The sequence below is a fragment of the Castanea sativa genome, chromosome 12 (genome assembly GCF_040712315.1).
Source record: "Castanea sativa cultivar Marrone di Chiusa Pesio chromosome 12, ASM4071231v1".
Taxonomy (NCBI): Eukaryota; Viridiplantae; Streptophyta; class Magnoliopsida; order Fagales; family Fagaceae; genus Castanea; species Castanea sativa.
This window is the reverse complement of record NC_134024.1, coordinates 12,925,720-12,943,630: the sequence shown is the minus strand read 5'-3', so window position 1 is coordinate 12,943,630 and position 17,911 is coordinate 12,925,720. Positions and strand designations below refer to the sequence as shown.

Genomic DNA, 17,911 nt, shown 5'->3' with positions numbered 1-17,911 from the left:
ACTGGAAGTTTTATAAAGAGAGAAAACAAACTACACAGTTAAAAAAGCCTCACCCGAATAACGAAAAAAAAGGGGTTGGGGGGGGGGTGTTACCAATATCAAAAGAACCAAAAAGATTACAAGCTAAAGACAACATTCAGACTTGAGTTTTTTTTTTTTTTTTTTGGCTCAAAAAAAATATTAAATTTTGTTTTTTAAGAATGACATTCAGATTTAAGTTGATATGATGTAATACCAAGAAGTCTATCTTGTTTTTCTGTCTTCAAATTGGGAATGACCTCATTACTTTTCTTGCAAAAAGTCTTATTTGTTGTGCTACCATACACCTTTTGATTCATCAATCACTTAATCGATCAGTTGTCATCAAACTCTAATTAATTGGTTAGTTTGATTATTCAAAAATGAATAAATTCCTTTGTAACAAACAATATAATTACATTTTAGTAGTAAAATAATTTAATTTTTTAAATCAATCCTTAATTACAAAATCCATAAGTGGATAAACTACAATAATTTATTGGTACAATCTTTATGTCCAGAAAATACAGATACCAAACAACCTTGTTCCATACAATATCCAGTCACTGGAAAATAATCCATACATCACAAAATAATCCATACATCAAATATATAAAAACATCTTTTTTTGATAAGGTTTTTTTGCTTAGGAATATATAAAAACATCTTATTAGATAGGAGAGTAGCTATTTTCATCCTCTGTTGGAGACTGAGAAAGAACAGATAATATAACAAAGGCTCCATATAATATCGTAATAACTGCAGTGAAGTTGACAAGTAAGGCCTCTGAGCCATACTTTGCAAGTCCTGTATTTTCAAGGAAAGTAAGTTTCTCTAAGAATCCTATTGCAGCATTGCCCACAGCCAATGTGAACACTGTAAGTCCAATTACCACATGCCAAGGAATACACACGCTCCTAATCTCAGGAGTCCCTCCAGGATAGAAGAAGACCAGGAACCCATATATCCACTGCAAATGAATTTTCTCAATGTTGTTATGCTGGTTTTCATGAAGAAAATTTATGAAATTTACATTAAACACAACTCGATTTGTATGAGTTTTTCTTGAATTATGCCGTGTGTTACAATTAGACCAGGTGAGCCCACTTAACGAAAAAGTTTATGATGGGCCCTGCTTAAAACATGGCCCTGTGGATAAAGTTAAATACTGGAGCCTACACTCCAAGCCCAAGAACGTTTCTTTGCCTTTTAGGTACAACATGTATATCAGATACCAACAAGTATCTTTTCTCTTTTCCTCTCAGGAAAGAAAATCGGAAAATTATACTTGTGGTCTTAAAATTGAAGAAAATTTTGATTTTGGTTCTTCAATATTAAAAACTTTAGATTTAGTTCTTCAAATTTCAAAAATATAGTAATTTAGTTTTCGAAATTAGGATAATTCGATTTTGATCCTCCAAATATGGTTTGCTCAATTTTGTCCGTAAAAGATGGGGTGTCTTAGTATCCCATTAGACACATAAACAAAAAAATATATGAATCGATCTAATTGTTCTCCTTTTTAAATTACATATCAAACCCAAATTTTTTAAGTATAAAGGATCAAAATCAAACCAACACTTAATTTTAGTGACCAAAAATGTAATTTACCAAAAAGAAAATCTAAGTAAGAAGGTCCAAAACTTTACAATATTGGGTCCTACTAACGGATGTCTTGGTAATTGTCAAATTATAAATACATTATTTTAGAAAAAATTTGACATTGTTTTTATAGGAAATATAAAAAGCATTTAAAAAAAATTTATTTCTTTTTATTTTTCCATAAAATGTTTAAAAAAATATTTCATAAATTAATGTTTTTAGGGAATTCGTTAACTTTTCCCAATAAAATTTTTACCACCTTTTAAGAAGCACGTAACTTATGGATGATAATAAATAAAAGGTTTAATTACTACTTTAGTTCCTAAGGATTGTCCTATATATTACCTGAATACCATAGATAACAATAATCCCAATTCCAAGCCAGGAATGCAAGCTGTAGAGATTGGCAATCCCGCTCTCATTATGATACTTGAATGCAGTATAAATTCCCAGAATACCAAGTGCCAGAGCAATAGCATGAAGGACCAGATGTATCAACTTCTTCACGTCTTTCCTCAAAGGAAGTGACTTGTAACTAATAATGGCTGCATTTTAATTAATGGGAAATTAATTAATGAGAAATTAATTACTATTTATGTATATATGAAGGAGAATCTTAGAAAGCAACCTTATTCTATATAAAATGATTTGTAAATTACCTTCACCCCCTATGATAATGAAGCCTACCAACATCAGCAAAGGATGTAGCTGTAAAGAGAAATGGACATGTGATGCTTTTTTTGCTTGATAGAAATTGCAAACGTACATAAAAATCAAGTCAAGCGAAAAGGTATACTTTGCATAAAATTAAAGTTTTAGTTGATCAGCCACAAATTTTTTAAAGAAATAATCAATGATTTAGCAAATTTGGGAATCTGTTTGCACTCTTACATAAGTGATACTTTACCCATTTTCCTTTCTTATTTAGTATTTGTTTGGCTGGAAGGAAATGATATGCATATTTATGATAATTGATTGTGATTTACCACCAATATGATCATGATTGTACATGAATTTCAGTCCATCGAAAAAATATAAGAATTTATAGACTGAGAAAAAGAACATAAAAATTTTCGGCCACAAAATTTCTGTAGGATTTGAAATTATGCAAAGTATTGGTATGTGAAATAAAAAAATAAAAAAAATGCCAAAATAATTTTTTAAATCTTCCAAAGAATATATCACGAATACACGTCTAGGTAAGTCTATAAATAAACATTAATTTGGCACCACACGCATGTTACAGTACATGAGTGTTCAGAATCACTCTAAAATAGATAATAGGATAAGCACAAAACTCACACTCACACAGCTCATGTGAGGAAGGAATTCGAAACTTCATTAATTATTTATTTATATTATATTATGTTGTAAATATAATATAAATAAATAATGACGCTCACATGGGTACTTTATAAATTACTATTTATTTAAAAAAATAATAGCAAAGGTTTTAGGTAAATTTTACTTGTATAAGAGTCAAGATGTATAATAATTTTGTGGAGACGTATGATACTCATTTTATTCGAATAAAAACTATTAATTTTTAAAAAAAAAAGAAAAAAAAGAAAAGAAAGACAATTAGAAAGGTAGGTATTATTTGAAGAGTAGGTGCGTGCTACCAAACTAGGCAACTAACTATCACTACTACAGTACTACCAAACAAACAGCTTGGATTTTAACTGGTTTTAGCTATAGGTAAATTCAATGTTAACATCGCAACAAGTAATATTCTATTTATTAGAAAATATAACCCTAGTTCAAGAGAGAAAGCCTTTTCATTTCATCAAGTTCGTACTAATTTTTTATTATCTAAAAGAGTTGGTCTTGTTGATTAAGAATCAACCTATCATACTTAGTTTAAGTGTGAACCGCTTTACTAGAAGCTAGCTAAATTTCAAAATATTGACATTACGGACAAAAAAAAAAAACAAAAAATAGTGCTTGGCTTAGCTGTCCAGTCCATTTAGTTACTGATATTAAACAGCTTGTTACTACAAAAAAAGAAATAATAATAAAATTAAAAAAGTTTGAAACAGTCCAAGCCAATTGGAGTGGCATCCGATACCATATTCACAGTGAGAGAGAATCAAGAAAAATTCCAAATACCAATAAACATGAGGAATAAAACCTAGGTCACCCATTAAACCATAACTTAAAGTAAAAGTAAAATAATAAGATAATATTCATTAACTGAAAAATATCAAAAAAATCAAATTTAGTACTAAACTTGTTAATATCCTTGAGTTTTCATCCATTATCCAAAATAAGGGGCGCCCAGATAAACCAAGAAACACAACATTTCGTCATTTCCTACTAAGCCATACATACACGCACACACAAAAGAAAGAAACAAACAAACAAACACCAACTTTGATAGACATGGTCAACCTCAAAGGAAAACACCCAAAAACCAAACGAAAATTACAGAACCCAGAAGAGAGAAAGAGAGAGATAGGGAAAGAGAGCTTCTACAATTCTACAAAACCCCACAAATTACAACCAAACAAAACCTAATACTGGAAATCATAACCAGTGTATATGTATATACATGATAAAAAGTTAAAACCCTTCAAGAAATCCAACAAAAACCACCGACCCAAAAAGCAAAAAGAGAAAGAGAGAGAGAAAGTTAGAAAAACTTACATTGAAGATGAGGCTCTTATCGGTAGCTTCCCATGCTAAACCTCCTCTGAAATGCAAGGTCCAAACCAACACAAAAACCAGACCCAAAATTGCCAGCACGTGTGCCACAAACGTGAAAGGAATAGCCCTTACACCAAGTACCATGTTTCTCTGAACCAAAAAAAAACTCTTATCCCCTCTATCCCCTAAATCTTTGAACGATAGCTATAGACGGAAGTGAAAGCAATCTGTTATGGCTAAATATATTCTGGTGGTAACGTCTTTTAATTGCTTGCCTTTTCCTACTATAGTTATTTTTAGGTGATTTGACCGTCCGATGAAAATCTTTTGATCATTATTGGATGATTGCTGCCACGTTGGTTTCTCTGATTGGGAGAGTACTGTTGGTGTTTGGGGTCTAGGGTGTACCCCACAACTTCGTGTCTTTTCTTCAACCCCCGGTTGTTTACTTAACTTTCAATGTTTTGCATAGATTTCATCTGGGATATTATTGTGCTATTATTATTGTTAACTTTCTGATGAATGGGAGAAACTATATTGTGTTTCTACTCATACCTAAGACTTCAATACTTCTTCCGACACTCTTTTTGTTTGTGTTTGGTCGTTTTCTCTTTATTTGGTAAACAACTAAACATTCTCATGTTGGATGGAAATTGGTTCCTTACTTGGTTTATATTGAAAAAGAAAATGAGGTTTTTTTTTTTTTTAACAATAAGTTTGACTCATTTTACGTAATTATATTGATTTGATATTGTATTGAATCGTGTGAAGTGTCGCATTGTATAGATTTGTGTTAAGTCTTACATCGGATACTTGGGTTAGTGAAAAAAAAAAAGTAAATTTTTTTTAAATAATTAATAATATACGTGGAGGAGGTAGGTAACTCATATATATAATTGTGAACCTAGACACAATTTGGACCGCAAAGACTAGTAGCTTATGTCATCTGTGACGTCATAGTTTTTGAAAAGTAGTGGGGGCTTATCAATTGTTAAATGACAATCATCCTTTGTTCTTAGCATTGGCAGTTGGCTGTGAGATTAATGATGGTGATTTCTTATTATCTTGTGGAATGGCACGAGCCTCTTGAGGTAATAGGCCCCACTCAGAGACTCAACTCAACCCAACCCTGACTATCATTTAAGAGATTGGAGCCAAACATATGGATTGGCATCGTTGAATTTTAGTGCCTAGTGCAGATCAAGAGATTAGTATTTAGTGATTATTGTGAGTTGGAAGATTTTATGAAAAAAGTTTAGTTATAAACTTGGTTTTAGTTTTTTCTTTAAAAAAAATTGATTTTAGTTTAAAACTATAATTTTACTCAATATCATTTTATTGGATGTAAATTTTCATAAATTTACATTTGAATTATATTTTTTTTTTATATCCTTTATACTTGCAAAATTTTCTTAAGATGAAAGATCAAAAACTATATTATTAATTAATTTTTTAAATTGTAAGTTTTTATAATTTAAAATTATGCATGAAAATAAGTTTATGAATTATATAGTAAATAACATTTAATTGGCATATAATTTGATATGCTTGTTAAATGGGTAAAGAACATGTAATTTAACGATTAAATTTTCAAAATATGTAGTAATATTTTTCTTTTTAAGTTGTGTATTTAGATTACAATTAAGTCTGTAGTCAAATTTTATCTAAATTTTATTGTCAGAAGATAATTACTTTGTATATTTTAGGGTAGGGGAAAAAAAAAAACTTTCTGTAAGCTTATTATTACAATTTGTATATATCAAAATTCAAAAACTAAGTGTTAAGCAAAGCTTCTTATATTTGTTCCGATGGTGAATAAAACTTTAAATTGGAATTTTTCACGACCATAATTTTGACGTGTAATGTTAACTTCATCACTTCCTGTCTTTAAAAGAACCCTCATTGGATGAGGTTGTAGCTGATTCTCACTCGTAAGTGACATTAGAGCCATTCACATTCCCCCATGACTTGACAAAAAGTTAGGTTTAAATCAGAAAGAGTTTTTTTTTTTAATTTTTTTAATTTTTAGAATTATATAAACCAAGATCGTCTTCCTCAAAAAAAGAAAAAAGAAAAAAAAAGATCATTTATTGTAGGATCATGAGGATCAGACCCTGCATATACGACACAGCCCAACTATCTCACATCAGTAATATGAGCCCATATCTACCAAGATCATATCTATCAAGATTTTGCTAAGACAGTCCAGCAGTGATCAGAGTTTTTTTTTTTTTGGGTAAACAAACGATTCTATTAAAAGTTTTAAAACTAAGGAATAGGTTCAATTCAACGCCTATTTAAAAACATTCCACTAATATCACAATTAAACAAAGATTGAATTTCCACAGGTGGACAGTCATAAACAATAAAGTCCGCTGCTTATTGTCCTTCCATCCTGGCGAGTCTATCAGCACATCTGTTAGTCTCCCTAAAGCAATGTTTAAATCTGACTTGGGAACCCTCAAGACCAGCTACCTGCAATCGTCCACAATAGGCAAAATAATCAAGTTAGATTGCATAGGATTACACAGGACATCACAGACTGCTTTTGCATCCATTTCAATATCTACAGCTTGGAAATTCCTCTCAACACACAGCAGCAAACTATCTCAGATTGCCCAAAGCTTTGTCATGAACCCAGTAGTGATGCCGATGTGTCTGGAGAAACCAAGGATCCATTCTCCATTCTCATTGCGAAAGATTCCACCTCCACCTGCTAACCTAGGATTTCCCGAAGCAAAACCATCTGTAATGAGTTTAATCCATCCCCTTGGGGGTTTTTTCCCACCTAATTTGCTTATGAACATACGGGTTGGTGCTTTCCAATTCACTGCACAGTAGAGAAACTCTCTCACTCTTTGGCGAATCTCGACATGCAGCATAAGGGGGAAGGTTTGTTATGCAACACCAACACATTTATATTGAGCCAAACACACCACACAGCAAATAAGAAGGTGGAACTCCAGTCAGGTTGAACTCTGATATTCCCATCCTTAACCTTAACATTTGCCACAAACCAGCTCAACAAATCACCACTAAAAAAGGCATTATCATTACTATTGATGCCCAACCTCCACCAGACCCGCTTGATCACCTCACAATCACAAAGGATGTGGAGTGTAGTCTCCGTTTCTTGCTTACAAACCGAGCAGAGAAGATATGAGTTAATGCCTCTCTTGGCTAGACAAGATTTCACACCAATGATATTATGTAGGCACTTCCACACACAAAAAATTGGATTTTTGGGAGAGTATGAAGTTTCCAAATCCACTTTCCCTTAAAAGGGGCATGGATATTGTCTGTAGTTAAATCATAGGCACTTTTTAGATCAAATACTCCTTAAGTATTTTAAGCCCAGGCAAGCATATTAGGTCTCAGATTAGTATAAGCCTGGGGGATTGCTTGGATTTCTAATTTAATATGTAAAGGGATAGATATTGAAATTTTTGACCAATCCCACCCCCTATCCGAAACAACATCCCCGACTCTAATTCCTTCCTCTTCCTGAGTAAGTGGTCCTAGAATGATACTCCTTAGAGTTCCAAAATTAGCCCATCTATCATGCCAAAGGCTTAAGGTGTTTACCGAAAGTCCATTTAGCATCTTTTTGGAAGGTGCCCATACCCTTTTTTAACCCTTTCTATACACGGGAACAAGGAAGCTTATATTGATTCCGAGCATTTAATCTTTGATGATTGCAATACTTCCTTCTTAAAACAGTAGACCAGTACGAATCTTGCTCCGTGTGAAAACGCCAATTCAGCTTGGCAAGAAAGGTCGTGTTTCTCCCTTTAGTTGTCTATAAACCGAAACCCTTTTCCTTTTTTGATCTAGTGACCTTCTGCCAACCCACCCAGTGGAGTTTCTTGGCTATTTCCGATGATCCCCAAAGGAAATTTCTACTAATCTTATCAATATTGTCCAACACCTTACTCAAAATAGGGACACATTGCATTACATAAGCAGGAATTGTAGAAAGCGAGGATTGTATAAGAACAGTTCAACTAGCCATGGAGAGGAGTTTTGCTTTCCACTCAGCAAGTTTCAACTTCATCCTATCAAGAATAAATTTGAAATCATTCGAGGAGTGGCCTGGATGCTTAATTGGAATACTGAGGTATTTCCCAATAGATGGTGTAGATTGGAAACCCAAAACATCACAAAGAGAGTCTCTCATATCTGCATCCACATTTGGAAAGAAATATACCCTCGACTTAGCTTCACTAACAATTTGCGCAGATTTTTCACAAAAAACATCCAACACTTCCCGGATGGCACTACAGCTAGCATGGTTTGCTTTAGCAAACAAGACCAAGTCATCGGCAAAGAACAAATGGGAGAAAGAAGGGCCATTTCTCGATGCTTTCACAGGTTTCCAAATCTAATCAGCACACTTACTCTCTATGAGTTGTCCCAACCAATTCATATAAGGAATGAACAAATAGGGTGAGAGGGGGTCACCTTGTCTAATGCCTCTTAAGGGGTAGATAGGATCTAAAGTACCTCTATTATAAAGAATTGATGCAGACACAGATGATACACAACTCATTATAATGTCAATGAGCTCCTCAGGCATTTTTATATGGCTTAATCTTTCTCTAATGAAGCACCACTCTAATTTATCGTAGGCTTTCTCCAGATCAATTTTAATGGCCATGTAACCCTCTCGGCCTCTTGCTCTACTGATGGTATGAACTAACTCTTGAACAATAATCGCATTATCTATCCCTTCTCTTCCTAGCACAAAAGCCGTCTGCATAGGAGATATAAGACTGTCCAGGAAAGGTCTAAACCGATTAACAACAACCTTGGTGACTGCCTTGTAAATAGTGTTACATAAACTGATTGGGCGATAATGCCTAAGAGTTTCTAGGCCTTGGATTTTGGGGACAAGGGCTCTGTTGAGGTAACCCGGCTCCTTGACAAAAAAATTATCTTTACTTCATGCACCACTTTAGGGCCAACCGTGGGCCAAAAATATTGAAAAAACCTTGCATGGAGGCCATTCGGGCTAGGATATTTGAAACCCTTCATTGACCATAGGGTTGCCTTGACCTCTTCTTCTAAAACAGGGGTAGCAAGGGACTCACGGTTCAGGTCCGAAAGGCTTATTTGCCATCTGGAAGGAGGGGAGGCCGTAATGTAGGAAAAGCTCTTTGAGGAGGTGAACAAACCCTCAAACCCTTTCCTAATAAAGTCCATCACATCCCTCTCCTCAACAATTCAATCACCCACATTGTTTTGAATAGCAAAAATGCGATTCCTCTTCCTTCGAACTAATGCTGAAGTATGGTAAAAAGTCATATTTCTCTCTCCTTGCACCAACCAATTAATTCTAGACTTCATAGCCCAAAGATCCCTTTCCTGATCTAAAAGCTCCTTTTGAAGATTTTTTTTCCAGTGCAATAAGGAAAGTTAAAGGGTAAGTGGCCAAACTTCTTTGAATTCCGTTCAGCCTCACCATCAAATTCTTCTTTTTCACAAAAACATTTCCAAAGTGAAACTTTTCCAATTAGAAGCTTCTTTTTCAAATCTATTAATGGTCTCCTCAAGTTGATTTTCATGCCTCCAAACCTTATCCACCACTTTAGGAAAATCCAAATCCGACAGCCAGCAATTTTGAAACCTAAAAGGTCTAGGAAGGCCAATAGAGTCGTGAGGCTTAAGCTCAAGCAACACTGGGCAATGATCCGAATGGCAACGAGTTAAGTGAGAAACTCTAGCCTCCAGATACAGAATGCACCACCCCAGATTAACGAAGAACCTGTCAATTCTCTCTTGAATTAGAGCACCAACATCTCTTTTATTTTTCCAAGTGAATCTTGGACCCGAAACCCCCAAATCAAGCATATTGAACCTATTTAAGCAATCCTTAAAATCCAAGGATCTTGAGAAATTAACAGGCCTCCCCCCAAGCTTATCATTATCCGTGAGCGGCTCATTGAAATCACCAGCACAAACCTAGGGCATATTATGGAGCTCAGATAAGCTTGATAAGTTATTCCAAAGCACATGCCTTTCGGCTAAACGAGGACTTGCATAAATTGCGAAAAATAACCAGCTAAGATTAGAAGAACACACCTTTACAGTGATGTGAATCTCTTGCTCAGTCTTGGCCAAGAGCGATACCTCCACTCGGTCTGAATCCCACAACAACCAAAGGCCACCCGCGTACCCAATTGTGTCTGTGTGAATAGTGCCATCAAAAGGCAGGTGATCCATAATTTCTTTAGCTCTTTCACACCCAATGCGAGTTTTCATGACCACAAAAATAGCAGGATTGTGATTCTGAACTAAACCTCGAAGGTGATCTTAAAAACCAGGCTTCAGTGCGCCTCGGCAATTCCAAGCAATGATATTCATTATTAATTGATGATTTGGGGTGGGGCACTCATCGAAGGAATGCAGCAGCTTCACCTCCTCCATCAAAATCCATCCCACTCGTTTCATCCTTTCCAGAGATTGGTCCTTCCGTGGAGCCAAAATTCATATCAATTGCATCCCTCTCTATGGTCTCGGACTGTCCATCATGAAGTGCCACCAAAGGTTTAGCATTTCCCCCCAACTCGAATCGAACAGGGGAAGGAAGCTCAACTTTGCACTCACCTCCATTCAAGAGAAAATCAGCTTCCATGCCTTCTCAAGCTGAGAGGACTGAACCACCCCATTTTGTGAATGGGTTATGCTCGGATCTCCTCTAAGACCACTTTCGGAATTTCCACGATTATCCCTTCTACAGTGATTGCCCATCGAGGTTGGAGACGTGCTTGAGAAGAGGAATAAGCCATCAGAATTAGAGGATTCTATAGACGACTAAATTTCTTAGTTCGAAATAAATCAAACAAGCAAAATAGTTTCACAAATACAAATTTGTATTGATAAATATGTGGTACAATTCTCTGTAATTACAAAAGAGTGATCCTCTGATTCGATCTCCTTGAAAGATTTATTGATTGGAATTGTGGTAATGTGATTTTGATTTGAACATAAGATATTCTTCAATTTAGCTGAGGAATAGATCGAAGATCTTTGAAACGGAATTACAATGAATCTCTGGCTATAAGCTTGTTAGAAATTCTTTGTTCTTCGTGTTCTTCGTGTGTTCTTCGTGTTTGAAGGTTTGTGGTGGAAATTCTTCGGTGCTTTAGAGACTTGATTCCGTAGAGCTTCGTTGATTTATGGTTTGTTGAGATTTTTGGAGGCTTTTGAGCTTGATTCTAGTGAACTTTGAGATCTGGACGAGTAGTTTGGATAATTTTGCTTCGAATGTTGTCTGTATTCGAGGTTGAAGTTCTTGAAATTCTTGAAGGCTTTGGGTTTGATTCCGGCAGAGCTTCTGGATTTCTGAACTCAAGATATCTTCTTCCTTTTCTCTGTCCTCTTAAATGTCTTAGGAAGGCTTCTATTTATAGGAGTTTAGGGGTGGGTGAGCGACACGTGGCAAAGTCTGATTGGTGACACTTGTCACAGCCTGATTGGTCCGCTTATGTCATCGCTTACACGTGCTGGATTGCTTGTGTCATCGCTTACACGTGTAGGGCTGCTTGTGTCATCGCTTACACGTGCTGATGCAGTTTCATGCCTTTATTTCAATGACACTTGGCAAATTTCTATTGGAATCTGAATAATGATGGCAAAACCTAGCAGCAGTACGTGGCGCTTTGTAATTGGTTGTATTTTGTGGACTTGGTAGTATGATGTGTCAGCTTGTGATAGGTCGGGAATTTTCCCTCTCTACAGATTCATTAGGTAGGAAGGAAAATTTAGCAATGGATTTGGGAAAAAAGGATTGAAGACCACTAGATTCACCAGTGGCGCTTTAACGTGATTGAAGTGAGGTCTAGCTCGTGCTAGTTCTTTTTTACCCTTAACACAATACAGTGAAACTTTAATTAGGGCCGAGTGGTTTTCACTAAGGAGAACCAAACCATTACTTGATTTGGCACCCCCCCTTATAATCAAAAAGCCCAACTGGTAGGCAGGTTGGGCTAGAATTCCTAACAAAGCCCAAATCATCCTGGCCCAAAACCCCTTATCTTTTGCTGTTCTTCGGCCCATCTAAGCTTGGGAGATGACAAAACAGAATTTGCCTTCGCACTACCCGTGTTTCTAGGATTGTACTCAGCATCCTTAGCAGACCACTCCTTCTTAGTTGGCTTATTACCATTCCTTCTACGTGTCACAACCAGCCACGGGCCATATGTTGACTCCTTATCATCCATGGTACTAGCCTTACCATCATCTACCACATCACCTTTATGCGATTTGCATGAGTCATCCATTGGGTCCTAGTACGTTCCAATGCTTCTCATGGTGAAGGGACTGAAGCTTGAACTGAATATGGACAGGATTCCTTCTGATGCCCAATGCGCCCACAAGCAAAGCACACTTTTTGAATCCCTTCGTAGCTGACCAACTGTTCAAATTCACCGATGAGAATGGACGTGATGAAAGGTTTATTAACATCCACCTAAACACAGATTCTAGCATATCTCCCTCGCGCCTCCACCACTGTATGGCCATCAATTCTTAAGACATTCCTGATAGCAGAGCCAACGCGCTTGAGAGTATTTGCTTCATAATATTCTATTGGCAGTTCATTAAGTCTAGCCCATACAGCAATGGATGAAACAGTGGCAGTGGATGGCTTCAAGTTTGGGTCCCAGGGGCATATGGAGAGGAAGTTCTCGCCAATGAACCAAGGTCCCTTATCCAAAACAACATCGTGATCCTTCTCCGAGTGAAAACGGACTAAAAAAACTCTTTACTCAAATCAACAATATCTATTCTCCCCACCAGCTTCCACAGAGCAAGGAGTCTAGCTTGAAGAAAGGTGAATCCAACAATCCTGCCAAATACCTTAACTATTAGAGTCTTGCCCCCCGGGGCTCTGATATGTTGTTTCTCAACCTTCGACAACTTTTTAGCTGCTAATCCTTCCCTTAGTTCCTGGACTTCGTCGTCAGAATCCGAATCTTCCTCCATCCCTACCGAGAAGTTGAATGCTTAGGTATACGCCCTAGGGATAATCCCGACCAGTTTGTCTTTAAAGGAAGCTTTCGGCGAAGAGCATTCCTCCCTATTACCCAGAGCGTTGGCTTCATTAAAGTTCCCATATCGACCATTTTTAACTTTCTTATTACTCCTAGCCATTTCCTCTTCTTTCTCACGAGAGAGAAAGCGAGCGAGAGAGCATGTTGCCATTTTTTCCCATTGAACTTTTTTATCTACAATAGTCTAGACCCACCTTCGCCAGTCATGTTTTTTTTTTTTTCCTTTCTCTTTTGTGATCAGAGTTTCGAAGTTTGGTAAATCCAAGTCATAAAATGGATAAAAATAAAAGTGAAACTAATGACCTATTAATTCACTACTATTCGAAGCCAGTACCACTCTGCAGAGCCGGGCCTAAAAGTTTCAGGCGTGGAAAGGACCGGTTCCAAATAGGCCGACATTCTAAGCCCAATGTACAATTCATTGAGATCACAAAGAACAACAAGCCGAAGTTCAAGACAAGATATTCTGGGGCCTTATATATGGGCTTGAGATTCTACACTACCTAATTGCCCCAAGGTTTGGGTAATACTACTACTTGTACTGGCTATTAGAAACCCATTCTTTTTCTTTTCTTTCTTTTTTTGAGCAATGGTCAAAACAGTTCTAAGCCCACAAGAAAACTTGATGATTCCTTATAAAAACCATTGAAGTCTGCATCAACCATTTAATAATAATGTTTTGACATAGGCAAAAAAGTCATCCAGTCATAATAATAGATCAAGATTGCTGAAGCTTTTCAGTTTTGAGGGCTTTTGTTTTCACTCATATCAGTCACTATTAATTTGTTCCTCAAAAAAAAAAAAAAAAAAAAAAATATATATATATATATATATATCAGTCACTATTAATAGTTCTTCTGCCAGCTATGTAAACTTTTTTTTCCCCTCTGACATCTATATACAATATATAGTCAGTTTGTAACTTTGTATGGAATCCATATTGTTTAATATATATATATATTTATACACTTTTGAGTTATTTATAAGTTCTATGTGTTCTTTTCTGTTAAAGAAATTTAAACTTGAAACAGTATACATATTTATTGTTAGTATTTTTTTTTTTTTTGGAATCCTTATTGTGAGTCTATTTATTGTGACTTCCCAAACCTCCGCACCCACTTCTGTTCGCATTAATTGACTTGTCCACTGCAATTATGAAGTCAAACCAAACAATGGAGTAACCATTTTTTTGGGAACACCTATTCAAAGTTCAAACAGTGTCTGATTCTCATGTTTTAGTTCATGACATTCTTTAAAACTTCTTTATCTTTAGTATGATTTCATATCTTAAATGTCGAAATAATTTTTTTAAAGCATTTTACTTTTTTATGGTAAGGTCTTGTACTCACAATCTCACCATTTATATTCCTCTTTTAAAGAAATGAAGTACACTAGAACTCGTTTGGCAAGCCCATAGACTGCATCTTGTTTTTTTGTTTTTTTAGAAAGGACTAGCTAAACTACTAGTGTAGTACTCCATTAGCTTAGCTCTTGAGCAAAAAGTTCCTTTTTAGAAAGGTAATATATGGTCCACTCATACATATTAGATAGGATTCTCTTTCTTTGTCTACCCTCATTTTTCTTCCTCTCAACCACTTGTCATTGTCAGATTGTTTTAGGTACCATTTGTCAAGATTTGAGGAAAATCACTAGTGATTTTTGTACTATACTCTAAAAGGGCAGTCAAGTCTTAATTAAACTCCACATAATTGTTTGGAGGCCGATGGCAGTATCAGGAGTAGCATGATCTGAAGACGACTGACCCTTTTTGCATGCCAAGACGATTAAGGAAACCTTCGGAAAAAGCAGGAATGCAATAATGAATAATCAACTGGAAAAGAACTAACAAGATAAAGGAAGAAGATTCCATTTGAAGAGAAGAGAGCATTGGTGTGGGGCTCGAGACATTAGGGGAAGTGAGTTTTGGGCATAGACATTCAACATCCCTCCTTCCCCTAAAAATGCCAACTATCGAGAGATTTAACACAAGCTGACACATTTGCGTCATACCTTAAAAAAAAAAATTAATTAAGTTTCAATTAATTAAGACTCATTATAATTGTTTGTATGGTCTAAATCAACTAAGTGAACACCCGACGCAATTCAACATCAGCTCTCACAACATTCTCACATGTCAAATACACCCAAAATCAGACAAATCTTGGGCATCACATTTAGTTGGCTAGGAAAAGATCACGACTTGCTGACTAAACGAAAATGTTCCTCTCAGACAGAATGTTGAATTGGCCTTTTGCCTTCCAAATAGTGGTCCTTAAGCCTCACGTAGAGCAATGAAAGGCACCTAACTAACGCTTATGATCCATACATGGTACCAACGCATAGAAAGGCACCAATTTGACGTTCATGAACCACATATACGGCACCAACGCATGGAAAGAGCACCGAATTAAGATTCATGACCTATATTTGGTATCAACAGTTGGAATGATGGTAACAGCATGGGTTGGGATGACAAGGTCAAGTTTTTTTTTTTTTTTTTTAATACCTATGGTCCAATAATAATAATATTGCACCGACAATATTGAATCGAGGAAAATAATATGTACCTGATGGAGAGTAATAATTTTCTTAATTACGAGAGGATGTTGTACATTCTCAAAGATGAACCAAAGTTCTTTTATTTACCTGAAGAAAAGAATAAAGTTCTCTTTTGGCTACTTCAATAGGAGGTTAAGAACCGCGTGACTTGAAACAGATCCGAGACCCAAAGATACGCTTTAAGACTGACTTTTAATAAGAAAGTCATTTTAAAACATAGAGAAAAAGTGTATCAGAAGTCCAATTTAATGACTGACAAAGGGTACCGTGTAGAACACGTAGCTAGCAACCCAACTACTACAAATCTTCAAAAAAAATCATAAAGGGCAAATGCTAATAGTAATCAGTCCAAGTCAATTCAGTATTTCACCGAAGCAATTCCCTTGAATTTAACACAAATTCTTATCCATTTATTGCTTCACGCCTTCAAGGAAAGTTTGTACTCAGATTTGTAAACAAAAATAAATAAATGTTTGAGATTCAAATAAAAACTTAATTAACTGACAAATTAAGTAAGTTTTAGTTAGCTCAACTGGTAAAGTCTTTGATAGTTATATAAGAGATTTGGAGTTCAATCTCCGTCTATACCAAAATTGATTGGTGTCTTGGTCTAATGATAAAGAACTACCATCAGAAGCGAACACATAACTTAAATTTTTTTTTTAAAAAAACTGACAAATTAAGGGTTTTTTATTAATTTTTTGAACTGATTAAATTATGAAAGTAATATAATCGTATCCACAAGGATTTGTTTAGTTTAGTGATCCATGATTGCCCTAACCTATATTTGTTTTCAATTGAAAAATGCAGAAATAACAGCTAGCTACACCCTTAACAATTAATGAATAATGATCTACTTCAAGAATTGGAGGGAGAGAGAGAGAGCACATGTTCCCACGTGTTTTTACACATTTACAGACCATATTAGTATATATGACCCAACTTGGCACCAAAAAAATAAATAATTGCGGGCACTTTATGTATCATGCTATGTTGGAAAGGATATGATATTGTTTTTATATTTTGGAGCAAATTTGTGGAAGCCAATATGCTTTGGTCCACCATTGTCTCATAATTGATTTATTCTAAGGCAACATATATGACTCTAGCTGTGCCTTTATTATACTTCGCGATGCTCTACAATTTTAGTCAAATGAAATCATGTTTTTGATTCAGTACTTTCTAAAAGAGAAGAGGGCGAATTGGGAGGATTGAAAGTGCAACTCAAAGAGAGAGAGAGGAGATAAAAACAATATAGAGAGATAGGTGCATTATAGAAAAAAGTCCAAATTGTGAAAAATCCTGATGTTTTTAATTGTATCTTTATTAAAGCGCATACTTTATAAACCATAATAATATATAAAAACTTAGCCTATATCTATTAAAAATAATTAGCAAATCAACCTATCTATGTGGAAGAAAGATTTTGAATAGCAACTAATATACTTAAACTTAATAACACCGTTTTACTTTGAGTGTTTATCGTGTTCTCTTTAAAGCTGAAAACGATTTTAAGAGAGGGGAATTGAAGTAATGAATACAAAAACTAGATTCTATGTTACTGGTTTTAAGCATATAGATTATCTGGTTTATAAGGTATGAGATTTAAAATGGCAAAATAAAAAGTCAGGTATTTTATTGGGGGGAAAACATTCAAGTGGGTAAACTTTGGTTTAAAAAAAGTAATTTTACCATTTCACTAATAATTATACCATTCAAGCTAAAATGTATAAATTATGATGGAAAAAATATATGATTGTGAAAAATAAGGATTTTAACCATATATTTTTAAAAAATAATGATAGAAAAATATCAAAAAGCTTTTACAAAATAATATTATGCCTAGGAAATAAATCCACCAATTAGTCTTGTTTAGTAATACGTAGCTTTTGTAAGATTTGTATTTTGCAAATAGAAAAATAACTACTACTACAATTTTGTCTATTTATTACTAGAATGTTTTGAATTCATGGTTCATGTCCTTAGATTGGACTTTAAAGTCACACGACGTTGTAACAGTCAGTGGTTAGTAA

The 17,911-nt window shown here is 35.2% G+C and overlaps 1 protein-coding gene across 1 annotated transcript; it reads right to left on the bottom strand.

The window, feature by feature from the left end:
• Nucleotides 1-499: 499 nt before the first annotated feature.
• Nucleotides 500-4,990, bottom strand: LOC142619155 (transmembrane ascorbate ferrireductase 1). The gene is made up of 4 exons (XM_075792231.1): nt 4,267-4,990; nt 2,280-2,328; nt 1,966-2,165; nt 500-988 (listed from the first exon to the last, which is right to left on the bottom strand). Exons 1-4 carry the CDS (start codon nt 4,408-4,410, stop codon nt 689-691), a joined length of 693 nt encoding a protein of 230 aa, XP_075648346.1. The 5' UTR covers nt 4,411-4,990; the 3' UTR covers nt 500-688.
• Between the last annotated feature and the right edge of the window lie 12,921 nt (nt 4,991-17,911).